At 41.8% G+C, this 13,501-nt stretch overlaps 1 protein-coding gene across 1 annotated transcript in view; it reads right to left on the bottom strand.

The window, feature by feature from the left end:
* Positions 1-10,731: 10,731 nt before the first annotated feature.
* CDH2 (cadherin 2) overlaps positions 10,732-13,501 on the bottom strand; it is a 217,681-nt gene continuing 214,911 nt past the window's right edge. Inside the window, exon 16 of the mRNA XM_038766512.1 lies at positions 10,732-12,099. Within this exon, the coding sequence (XP_038622440.1) occupies positions 11,893-12,099 (207 nt within the window). The 3' untranslated portion in view covers positions 10,732-11,892. The remainder of the gene's footprint in view (positions 12,100-13,501) is intronic.

The raw sequence follows: 13,501 nt of genomic DNA on the forward strand, positions 1-13,501 counted from the left end.
AGGAGGTTGGACAGATTTGAGGGGTGAGAGATTAATGCAGCAGGAAAGGTATGAGTGATGGGTGAGTCACTTGATTAGTAGTAGAAGTAATAGCCTCTATGAGGTACCTACTGGTTTCAATGAGTAATAATCGGCATTGGGACAATTCAATAGGAACACAAGATAATTTCTCACACCAAAACAGCTCCCAATGTAGTGAGATGGATTTAAAATATTTACAAAATAGTGGAATTGGAAAAAAAACTGCTGAATGCTCAATGAAATTTATGATTACATATGTAAGTGCTAGAGGATGGCTATAAATAAAGGGAAATCAGTAGTAGTAATAACAAGTGTTGACTATGCAATTAATCAGTGGTATTTATTTAGCTTTCACTATGTGCAGAGTCCTGAACCAGATGCTTGGGAATCAATCAGTCATATTTATTGAGCCCTCACTGTATGCAGAGCACTGCACTTGGGAGAGGATAATATAACAAAGTTGATAGCCACATTCCCTGCCCAAAATGAGCTTACAGTCTAGAGGGGGAAAGCACAATAGAGTTAGTAGACAAAATCAACGAAGTTTACAGGCTAGAGGAAGAGGTCCTGAACTCTGAATTGGAAAGAATGTAATCAGATATGGTCTCTGTCTCCAAGGACCTCACAGTCTAGGAATGAGAGAGGGTTTTAGCCAAGCCATAGATGGTTACCAGAATGGTACAGTCCACACCTATCCACCTGTCCAGGGTTTTTTGGAATGATCTGGGGAGTACATGGGTTTTAGTGCACACGGGTGCGTACTTTCCCAAGCACTCAGTACAGTGTCCGGCACATAGCATCAGTTCAGTAGATGCCATTGATTGATTTGGGGAGAAAAACCTCATGGGTGGGCTTTGGGGTGGAGCTGAGCCTCTGTGGTAAGAGAAGACCATCCATCCCCCCTTCTTACCTCCTTCCCTTCCCCACAGCACCTGTATATATGTATATATGTTTGTACATATTTATTACTCTATTTATTTATTTATTTTACTTGTACATATCTATTCTATTTATTTTATTTTGTTAGTATGTTTGGTTTTGTTCTCTGTCTCCCCCTTTTAGACTGTGAGCCCACTGTTGGGTAGGGACTGTCTCTATATGTTGCCAATTTGTACTTCCCAAGCGCTTAGTACAGTGCTCTGCACATAGTAAGCGCTCAATACATACAATTGATGATGATGAAGAGAAAAAGCCTAGCTCTCTTCAGCTGGTACTAGGGAGGAGGTAGCAGGTTTCTGAGTTCTGTACTGGGAAATGTAAGGCCTGTGATCAGCTTTTTCTGTCCCAACCAGCAACATGGGGAATAAAAAAGGAAAGTTAGTGTGGATGAACTTGGTTAGAGGCAGAGCTGGTGGATAATCCACTTTAAACTCAGGTTTTCAGGGATTTATCAAGTAACTCAGGCCTGAATCCACGCGGCCAGCCCATTTAGATGTATTTCTATGAGGACGATCTGTTAATCAGTCGTAAAACCCTACAGGGGTTGCAGATAATTACCTTTCAAGTTTCCCTTTCACTATTCCTTGTTAGCTTCCTTCAGTTTATGTTCTGAATTAAACCTTGTTTGTTCCTCTTGCCTGTGGTACGTTTGCTTCATTATGTCCACTGGAGCATCAGCCAATCAATCTGTGTAAATAGCTCTGTGCCAAGTGCTTGGAAGAGTACAATATAAGAGACCGCATTCCCTGCCCACAATGAGCTTACGGTCTAGGGCTTATATTGCCTTCTTTGCAATTACCACTTGTTATATGAAGAAATACTTCAAGCAGCATGGCTCAGTGGAAAGAGCATAGGCTTGGGAGTCAGAGGTCATGGGTTCAAATCCCTGCTCCGCCACTTGTCAGCTGTGTGACTTTGGACAAGTCACTTAACTTCTCTGTGCCTCAGTTACCTCATCAGTAAAATGGGGATGAAGACTGTGAGCCCCACATGGGACAACCTGATCACCTTGTATCCCTCCCAGTGCTTAGAACAGTGCTTTGCACATAGTAAGTGCTTAACAAATACCATTATTATTATTATTATTATCATTGTTACTATTATTATTATTCCTTTCATGTGTTTAGAACCTACCAACTTTAGGCTTCAATAGGCTCCTTGGTGCTGTGGAATTTGATGAAAAAAAGTCCTTATTCAAGTCTGTCTGCCCATTTGGGATTTGTATACTTCAAACCTGTCCTTTCTCAATCAATCAGTCAATGGAATTCATTACTGTCTCTATGTGTTGCCAACTTGTACTTCCCAAGCACTTAGTACAGTGCTCTGCACACAGTAAGCGCTCAATAAATACGATTGATGATGATGATTGAGTACTTATAGTGTGCAGAGCACTTCACTAAATACCTTGTAGAGTACAAAACAATAAAGTTGGTAGATACAGTCACTGTCCTCAAGAAGCTTCCAAACAAATAAACAAAAAATCCCAAGTTTTATAGCCCATGGTCAAATCCTTCTGGTGCCCATATCTAAAAATCCTCTGAATTTAAATAACATTTCTGATGATAAGAGTATATCAGTATAGGTAGGAATCCAGGTGTGACTGACTGTCCTACTTGTGTGTCTGGAAAGATTGTCTCTTGCTTCACATTGGCATTTGTTGCCCAGAGTGGCTTTTACCCTGAGTTGCCCCTTTTCTGATTACTTTTCACGAGACTGATCCATCTTCTCATAATAATGAAAATGATCGTGGTATTTGTCAAGGGCTCACTAAATCTCAAGCACTGTCCTATGCACAGGGATAGACTCAGGATAATTACATAGGATCCAATCCACATCCCACCCAGGGCTCAAAGTCTAAAGGGAAGGAATGACAGGTACTGAATTCTCATTTTACAGAAGAGGAAGCTGAGGCACAGAGAAAATAAGTGGCATGCCCCAGAGTCACATAGCACATCAATGGAAGAGAAAGCATCAATAATAATAATAATAATAGCATTTATTAAGCACTTACTATGTGCAAAGCACTGTTCTAAGCACTGGGGTGGTTACAAGGCAATCAGGTTGTCCCACGTGGGGCTCACAGTCAGTCCCCATTTTACAGATGAGGTAACTGAGGCACAGAGAAGTTAAGAGACTTGCCCAAAGTCTCACAGCTGACAATTGGCATAGTCGGCATTTGAACCCATGGCCTCTGACTCCAAAGCCCGGGCTCTTTCCACTGAGCCACGCTGCTTCTCTAAGCATGACCTAGTGGATATAGAGTATGTGCCTGGGAGTTAGAAGGGCTTGGGCTCTGATACTGGCTCTGCCACACGTGAGCTGTGTGACCTTGGGCAAGTCACTTCACTTCTCTGTACCTCGATTGCCTCATCTGTAAAATGGGGATTAAGACTGTGAGCCCCATTTGGGACAGGGACTTTGTCCAACCTAATTAGCTTGTATCCACCCCAGCGCTTCGTACAGGGCCTGGCACGTAGCAAGCACTTAACAAATACCGTGATGATGATTGTTATATCCAGGTCTCCTGTTTCTCGGTGCTATGCTCCTATGTTCTTTCTATTAAGCCATACTGCTTATCTAGAGATTCATTTGTTCAATCGTATTTATTGAGTGCTTACTGTTTGCAGAGCACTGTACTAAGCGCTTGGGAAGTACAAGTCAGCAACAAGTAGAGACGGTCCCTACCTGACAACGGGCTCACAGTCTAGAAGGGGGATGGCCACTGTAGAGAAGTAGTTGCACTCGTGAATAGAGTAGCAGCATGGAGAAGCAGCATGGTTTAGTGGATAGAACATGGGCCTGGGAGTTGGAAAGTCATGCGTTCTAACCCCAGCTCTGCCATTTGTCTGCTGTGTGACCTTAGGCAAATCACTTCACTTCTCTGGGACACTGTTACCTCATCTGTAAAATGGGGATTAAGACTGTGAGCCCCAGGTGGGGCAGGGACTGTGTGTAACCCGATTTGCTTGTATCCACCCCAGTGCTTAGTGTAGTGCCTGCCACACAGTAAGCACTTAACAAAAGCTCTAACACCGACAACATAAAGCAATTCTACAATGATTCAAGCTGCTCCCTGACAACATGTAAAACATATCTGGAAGCTTTTCAAACCATCAGGGTGTCAGACCATAAATGACTACTTTAATCCATTAGGCGACTCCAACAGTGCTGAACAAATAACTTGGAGTGGCTTATTCAGTGGGAGAATCAGGCAAGCTATTTATAAGACAAGCTACCCTTGGCACCTTCATTTACCAGACACCAAAATCTCTAAAACTGTTGCTCCATCATCACTGGTGTGCCACACTACCAATCCATGAATGGTATTTATTGAGCACTTACGGTGTGCAGAGCAGACTAGGTAGATGTGATCCTGTCCCACAAGGACCTTATAGTCTAGAAGGGGACAAGAACATTAAAATAAATTACAGATAAGATAAATGGCACAATATAAAGATATATATGTGCTGGGATACTGGGGATAGGGTGACTGCATGTGTTTGAGAGGTATAGTCCAAATGCATATCATAGCGGTTAGAGCATGGGCCTGGCAATCAAAAAGTTGTGGGTTCTAATCCAGGCTCTGCCACTTGTCTTTCTGTGTGACCTTGGGCAAGTCACTTCACATCTCTGTGCTTCAGATTCTTCATCTGGAAAATGGGGATTGAGACCGTGAGCCCCTGGTGGGACAGGGACTGTGTCCAACTCGATTTGCTTGTATCCACCCAAGCACTGAGTACTGTGCCTGGCACATAGTAAGTGCTTAACACATACCAGAATTATTATTATTATTATGGGCAAATAGGGCAAATGGCTTCATCAGATCTCTTGGAGGAGATCTGTTTTTAGAATGTTTTTGAAGGTGGCGAGGAGTAGTGGACTTTGGAATACAAAAGTAGAGGGAATTCCAGGCCAGAGGGAGGATGTGGACAAGGAATTAGAGGCAGAAGAGATGAGATTGAGGTACAGTGAGTAGGTTGGCATTTGAAGAGCAAAGTGTTCAGGTTAGGGTGTCTTAGTTCTGGCCCACTTGCCTGCTGTGTGTCCTTGGCCAAGGCTCCTTACTTCTCTGTGCCTCCATTTTCTCTCTGTAGAAATGTGGATAAGAAAGCACAGGTGGATAAGAAACCTATCTAGATTGTTAGCTCATTACAGGCAGGGAATATGTCTGTTTATTGTTCTATTGTACTCTCCCAAAGTTTAGTATAGTGCTCTGCCCACAGTCAACACTCAATAAATTAGATTGAATGAATGAATGAACCTCATTCTTAAGACTGTGAGGTTGTGGTGGTTCTGGAACTCTGCCTTATCTGCTTATATGACATTTACCACAGTGTTTGGCATGTAGTAAATGCTTGATAAACTATTATTATCGAATTAATGCTGAGCAGAGTTGGGTCATGACTGGCTAGAAATTCTCTCCAAAAATACATCTCTTTTCTTGCAGCCCTGACTGCCCAGTCAAGTGAGTTTCTTGAAGGTAAACTTCCAAGATGAATCCATCAATCAATGGTATTTATTGAGTGATCATTGTATGCAGCGCACTGTACTGAGAGCTTGGGAGAATACAATATAACAGAGGTGGTAGACACTTTCCCAGATAAATGGATACAGAAAGTGATCAGCATACTTAGATAACTGCTCCCAATTATATAATAATAAAAATATTTGTTAAGCACTTATTACGTGTCAAGCACTATTCTAAACACTGAGGAAGATACAAAATAACAAGGTTGAACCCAATCCGAGTCCTTCGTGGGGCTCACAGTTTAAGAAGGAGGGGGAACAGCTATTGAATCCCCATTTTACAGATGAGGGATCTGAGGCACAGAGAAGTTAAGTGACTTGCCCCAGGTCACACAGCGGGCATGTGGTAGAACAGGAATTAGAACCCAGGTCTTTTGACACCCAGGCACATGCTCCTTCCGCTAGACCACACTGCTCCTTATCCTATCTCTAAACTCATTTCAAACTGCATTAGATCAGACCGGTCCAGTGGGCAAGTAATCTGACGGACAAGTATTGACCATTATACAAATCAGAAGCCTTTTGGCCAAAAACCCTACTGGTTAAATTCAATCCTTGCTGCCCTGTGGAGAAAAACACCAGATCAATTTCCATGGGGTCATGGCAGGACAAGGGGGACAGAAATGCATCTTGAATTACCCTGGAGCAGTTAAGGCTGTTAACAAGATGGGCTCGAAGCTGACCACTCTGAAGAAATTAGTGGGGGGAAAGTTTCACTGCATTTGTGATTTGAGCAGTGATTTGAGTCCCAAGGGTAAAATGGGAATAAAGTTGGAAGATTAGAAAGACCCTGAGTTTTACTCAAACCTGATGAATAGTAAAGCAAGGCTTGATTAATAAAAAATACCATAAGCCTCGAGCAGCTGCAGAGACTATAAAAATCACTGAACTAGAGAAAGCTGAAGTAGCTATAAGCAAGATGTTTCCATTAACAGGAACTTTTCTTCTTCTCTACAACATATAATACAAAAAGATTCCATATACATCATGAACTATAAACGTGCTATAAAGCAGGTAAAGCTGTTACAAAAAAAAATACAACTCCCACATACAAATGTCTCTCTTCCCGCAAACTAGAAAGTGAGAAGTAAAAAAGAAAAAAGAAATAGGAGAGTCTGCACCTCCTTTGAACAATTAGGGAATTTTGATTGTCCATTGGAGGGTAAATGTTTTCATCCACCATTGGCTTGTCAATGAGGAGTAAATGGGAGGATAATAATAATGATGGCATTTTTTAAAGTGCTTACTATGTGCAAAGCACTGTTCTAAGCACTGGGGAGGATAGAAGGTGATCAGGTTGTCCCACGTGGGGTTTACAGTCTTAGTCCCCACTTTACAGATGAGGTAACTGAGGCTCAGAGAAGTTAAGTGACTTGCCCAAAGTCACACAGCTGACAATTGGCGGAGCCAAGATTTGAACGCATGACCTCTGACTCCAAAGCCCGTGATCTTTCCACTGAGCCACACTGCTTCTCGATGATGATTGTACCTTTCAACAATATACAATTAAAGAGCAGGAGGGGAACTGAAAGAGTAAAAACATAGATTAAAAGCCAGGAAACATTCAGATCAATAAACAGGTGAAAATCAGACTTCTTTTTTTTTAATGGCATTTGTTAACCACTAACTGCATACCTATCACTGCATTCATTCATTCAATCCTATTTGTTGGGCGCATGCTGTGTGCAAAGCACTGTACTAAATGCTTGGAAGAGTACAATATAGCAATAAACAAGAATAGATACAAGCTAATCAGGTTGGATACAGTCCACAGACCAAATAGGGCTCACAGTGTTCCATTGTACAGATGAGGTCACTGAGGCACAGAGATGAAGTTAAGTGACTTGTCTCACACAGCAGGGAAGTGGGGCCGGGATTAGAATTTAGGTCCTTTGACTCTCAGGACCGGGCTCATTCCACTAGGCTATGTTGCTTCACCTGATTCAAACGATTTGGAAATTCTAGTTGAGAAACCATGGAAACAAGCTCTGATCTCTCCCTCACAAGAATGGAAAGATGGCATTTTCAAATCTTCTGTCTTGGCAAATAAATCTGCACCCAAATACCTCAGCATTACTAAGAACATTTGGTTCAACCTTTCATTGATACACTGAGATTATGTGTGTGTGTGTATGTGTGTGTGTGTGTGTGTGTGTGTGTGTGTGTGTGTGTGTGTGTGTGTGTGTCATCAGTGGAATAGACCCAAAAGAGTCCTTATTTTATTGTCTATGTGTGTGCATGTACATAGACAGTCTTAATCCCCATTTTGCAGCTGAGGGAATTGAGGCCCAGAGAAGTAAAGTGACTTGTCTAAAGTCACACAGCAGACAAGTGGCAGAGCTGGGATTAGAACACAGGACCTTCTGACTCCCACGCCCATGCTCTACCCACTAGACCACACTGTTTCTCTAAACTCCTTGAGGACGTGGAGCATGTGTAACAACTCTATTTCATTGTACTCTTTGGAGCACTTAGTACAGTGCTTTGCACACAGTAAGCACCCAACAAATACCACTAATTGATTAAGACTGGCATTTGAGAATTTTCTTTTGACTCTTTCTCTAAGTGTACTTTACTTGTGATGGAGGAGCCAGCAGGAATACCTGAAATCCACTGATAATCCACAAATCATGTTTTAGCCATAAATTCCAACTGTCTGCCCTGCCAACTTTTTACTAGATCTGCTAAAAAGTAGCAAAATTGCCGGGTCTTGTATTTTCCCTGCCCGACCTTCTGAATCGAACCAGTAAGCACTGAAACCACCCAAAGGCAGATAGCCAGAAGGAAAATGAGCAGTCTATAAACTGACTAATCAGCCTCTGATAAATCAAGATCTGACTGCATTTGCGTAGGCTGCAAAAAGTTATCACGACGATTATTTTTTGGTTTGAATTGCAAATACTGGGAAAGGCATGCATAATGGAGTATATTCAAAGGGGGTTGTTATCTTGTTTGTGAGATGCACCGTGGGCAAAAGTAGCTTCTGGTGGATAATAGCAACAAGGGAATAAGAAAATCTGATTATAATTATATTTAATGATAATAATAATGGCATTTACTATGTTCCGAGCACTGTTCCAAGTGCTGGGGTAGATACAAGTTAGCTTATACACAGTCCTTGTCCCACATGGGACTCTCACTCTTAATCCCCATTTTACAGATGAGGGCTAGAGAAGTGAAATAATTTGCCCAAGGTCACACAGCAAACATGTGGCAGAGCCAGGATTAGAACTCATGACCTTCTGACTCTCGAGCCCATGCTCTGGCCACTAAACCATGCTGCTTCTGTACTTTGTGCCAAGCACTGTACTAAGTACATCTGGGGTACATCCAACTTCACTTCTCTGTGCCTCAATTACCTCATCTGAAAATGGGGATTAAGACTGTGAGCCCCACTTGGGACAGAGACTGCACCCAACCCAATTATTTTGTATCCACTTAAGTGCTTAACAGTGTCAAGCATATTGTAAACACTTAAAAAATTGTAAACACTTAAAAATCATAATTATTATTATCATTATTATTATTCAACAGGGAGAGCATAGATACCATGGCTGGTGGAGAAGAAGGTCTGCAACCCTGGCTGTGACCGTGATGACTGACAGCCAGTGGGAAAGACAGAATTTCTCTGGTCTCTCTCTCTCTCAGTGCCCCTTAGGCATTAAATACAATGAAAGGAAGAACTCAAAGGATAAATGAGCAATCCAGGAGTAATAATCTCTCCCCCACCATCGTATCTAGAGGTGGCAATTTGGGGATGATAGGCAATCTTTTTGCTCTGGAATTTTAGATGGCACCATATTAAATATGTATTGCTTACCAATATTTGCCAAGTGGAAAAATAGCTATTAAAGGTGACTTTTTAAAGTGCTCAATTTTGACTAGAAAATATCAACAACTAAGGAGGTTAGCCTTGGAATACCTTTCAATAATAATAATAATAATAATGGCATTTGTTAAGCGCTTACTATCAATCAATCAATCGTATTTATTGAGCACTTACTGTGTGCAGAGCACTGTTCTAAGCGCTGGGGGGATACAAGGTGATCAGGTTGTCCCACGTGGGGCTCACAATCTTAATCCCTATTTTCCAGATGAGGGAACTGAGGCCCAGAGAAATTAAGTGACTTGCCCAAAGTCACACAGCTGACAATGGGCAGAGCCGGAATTTGAACCCATGACCTCTGACTCCAAAGCCTGTGATCTTTGCACTAAGCCAAGCTGCTTTCAATGACATAGTATTTGATAATTAACCAATTATCCGGTATTAAAATTGCATTTGAGAAATACTGAATTCACAGAAGAACGTTTTGACATATAAAACCTAGAAAAGTAGTCACCAGAATTGAAGACATTTAACAAGTGTATAAAAAGAATCGCAGTGCTTATTGTTTTCTTTGTTTCAAATTAATCCTTTTGGCAAACTAAAATAATGAGACATCATCAGGGGTAATTGGAATTTCATCTTCTAAAATTCAATAAATTCTCCTAATAAATCATTTCTTAATAGATTTCCAAAGCACCAATAATTTACCACTAATCTCAAAAATTCTTGATTTTCCCATCTAAAAGACACCTCACAATCAATCAGTTGGATTTATTAGGAGCCTGCTGTGTGCGGTGGATTGTATTAAGCAAGTAGATCAAGTAAGAGACAATGCCCTAGAGGGGTGTGTGATCTAATGGGGGAAACTCACTGACACAGCTGGAGAAGGTGGAGAAGAATGTTACAGTATCTGAGAGAGAAGGTGTACCATAAGGATAATAAAAAGAGTGTAAGCTCATGAAAGGCAAGAATATCCACAAGTGAAAAGGGAAGGTGAATTAATGGCAGATGGGCGCTGAGTGGGAAGGTGGAACTAAAGCACAGAATATCTTTTCTCACTGGATAGTGAGAAATAGCATTATCATTACTTTCGACTTTGAGGAATTCAGAGAGAGAGCAAGAGTTGAACTTTGGCCACAGGGTAAAACCAAAGTTCAAGATCCCCCAAAGGTGGTTTTGATCTTACGCTCCCACCGATTCCCAAAGCACTTGACATTTTCCCTTGATGCCAATTATAGGATCTTAGGTAGTTTCTTCTTTGGGCACTGCCTAGTCAACCTAAACATTTTAATATTGAATCATGTGAGGAGGAGGATCCGCCCTTTTTGATTATTACTTGCCATAAAACTGCAACCTCTTGGGATTTTTTGCAACACTCAGGGCTACCCGAGTGGAAAAGAAAAAGTTCAAACCAGTCACCGGATCCAAAATTAGCATTTTATTCAGAACGCCAGGGTGAGAGGTGGATCATTTATATTCTGGTACACAATACAGAGGCAAAGCTGTCAGAAGTCTCTCCAGTTTAAAAGCTTTTTTTTAAAACACACATTTAGCCTTGTCACCGGTATCAGGACACCCTCTTCTTCTTTTTTTTTTTTTTGGTACAAATTATGTAAAACATTTGTGCTAAGAACTTTTCTCCCTCCCCAAATCAAAAACAAAACAAATAAAATAAAAAAATTTAAAAAATGAGTATTCTAACTACAGCTCAACAATGAATCAATGTCACTTGTTTAAACCTGTTTTGTAAATACTTTACCCATAACGAAAGCTATAAACATGCAAAAACTGGAATCCAAAGTTCAAATAATACATACATGTTCTGAAGTTTCTGCACTTCTCCATAGACTATGCCAATAAAACATTATGTACACATACCATTTTTACAGTGATGTGAAAAAAAATACAAGAAATAAAAAAGTGTACATGGATTAAGACCAAAATGTCTCTAACATTCTAGTTTACGGAGAAAAAAAATCACAATTCTGCTACACACTGGTGATATGAAAACTCCCTTTATTTGCCACCAGCTGTTTTTAGAATTTTAGTGAAAAAGAAAATCTAGATCTAAAACTAGAAGTGATGTACAATTTTTCTCTCTCATGGCCTCCACCCCATGATAATAAAACCGCTCCATGAGGTGTTTTTTTTTCATAATCTGTATTTTAATAAAAGCAACACAATGTAACAAGAGCACGTTGAAGCATATCACGGTTTAACTTACTGCTTCCCATTTCAAAAGAGCTTCTCTTTTACTCATCATTTCAGAAATCAGTACCATTAAAGCCTTAAACATAAAACTAATTCCGTTCTGAAAAAGGTACAAAAAGGCACATAAAATCCCAGTGCTTCTGTACTGTAAAATTCAAGTGTAACTGAGCTCAATATTTTGTTTTTTTCCAAACGGTATTGGCTTACTGATATTCCACTGAGCCCGAATTGGTTTGCAGCCTATGCCAAAGCCTTTAGCAAGCACTTGTGCTAGTAGACTACAAAGTTAAAGCCTAGCTCTGTACGCTTTTGGGGGAATATCAGTTGAAATGTTTGTACTTGTCCAAAAACCAAGTTCCAGCTGAAGTTCAGTCGTCACCCCCGCCGTACATGTCGGCGAGTTTCTTGAAACGTGGTCCCCAGTCATTTAGGTAATCATAGTCTTGCTCACCGCCGCTACTTGAGGAATTCAGGGAACTTAAAGACCCTGCGGTGGAGCCGCTGCCTTCGTAGTCGAAGACTAGGAGAGAGTCGTAGGGCGGTGCTGTGGGATCGTTGTCCGCTGCTTTCAGTCCCTGCGATTGGGAAGAAGGAGAGGCGTGGTGAGGTGCGAGGGGGAAGACCAATAATAATGCTACCAAGGGCTCTTATTAATCACCAACAGTGGGCTGAACGCTGTGAGAAGGGCTGGGGTTCATACAGATCGCTGTCATGGTCTAGGGGATAGAGAAAAGGCCTGAGAGTCAGAAGGACCTGGGCTGTAGTCCCGGCTCTGTCACTTCCCTGCTGTGTGACCTTGGGCAAGTCATTCTCTGTGGCTCGGTTACCTCATCTGTCAAATGGGGGTAATGACTGGGAGCTCCATGTGGGATCTGGACTGTGTATCCAGCCCAACACTTAGAGCAGTGCCTGGCACATAGTAAGCATTTAACAACTACCATAAAGGGGAGGGGCGGGGGCTCCCTGCAACAGAGAGCAGATTTCATCCCCATTTTACAGAGGAGGAAACTGAGGCACAGAGAAGTTAAGTGACTTGCATGAAGTCACACAGCAAGTGAGTGATGGAGCTGGGTTTAGAAGCCAGATCCTCTGACCCGAAGGCCTGTGCTCTTTCCACTAGGCCTCACTGCTTCCTGAGTCTTCTCTCAGTTTACCTAAGATGGCCATTTTCATCAGATTCCTCTCACCCAGAATCATCCATAGTTAGAGGGTGGGAGGAAGAGGAGGAGCCTGAGAAAGATACTGAGAAGGAGTGTCGGAGAGATAGGAGAAGACCCAGGAGAGGACAGCGTCCGTGAAGCCAAGAGTAGATAATGTTTCCAGAAGAAATGGGTTATCAACAGTGTCGAAGGCAGCTGAGAGGTAGAGGAGGATTAGGATGGAGAAAAGGCCATTGGATTTGTCGAGAAGATCATTGATGACCTTAGAGAAGGTGATTTCTGTGTAGTGAAGGACAGAAACCAGATTGGAGGAGATTAAGCAGAGATTTGGAGGTAAAGAAGTAGAGGCCACTCACTCAGGAAATTTGGAGAAGAATGCGTGAGCATGTCTGAAAGCAATGAGAGAGAAACCATTGGAAAGTGAATGGTTGAAGATAGCAGTCAGGGAGGGAAGAAAGGAGGGGGCAAGTGTTCTGATAAGGTGTGAAGGGATGGAGTCAGAGGCAAAGGCAGAGGGGATAGAAATTCAGAGGATGGTGCTGGGAAAAATGGGAGAGTTGAAGAATGAGCACAAGGAGAGAGAAACCTGAGAGAATCAGAGGAGATTTATTCGGAGACTGAACATGATGGATACATTCTCCATCAACACCCACTTTCTCAGAGAACTCATTCACTCCCATGGCTTTAACTATCACCTTTATGTGGGTGATTCCCAAATCTACCTTTCCAATCCTGACCTCTCTTCTCCTTTTCAGTCTTGCATGTCCCTCTGCCTGCAAGATATCACTGCTTGGATGTCCTGCCGACACCTCAAACT

The sequence above is a fragment of the Tachyglossus aculeatus genome, chromosome 25, assembly GCF_015852505.1.
Source record: "Tachyglossus aculeatus isolate mTacAcu1 chromosome 25, mTacAcu1.pri, whole genome shotgun sequence".
NCBI classification, from domain to species: domain Eukaryota; kingdom Metazoa; phylum Chordata; class Mammalia; order Monotremata; family Tachyglossidae; genus Tachyglossus; species Tachyglossus aculeatus.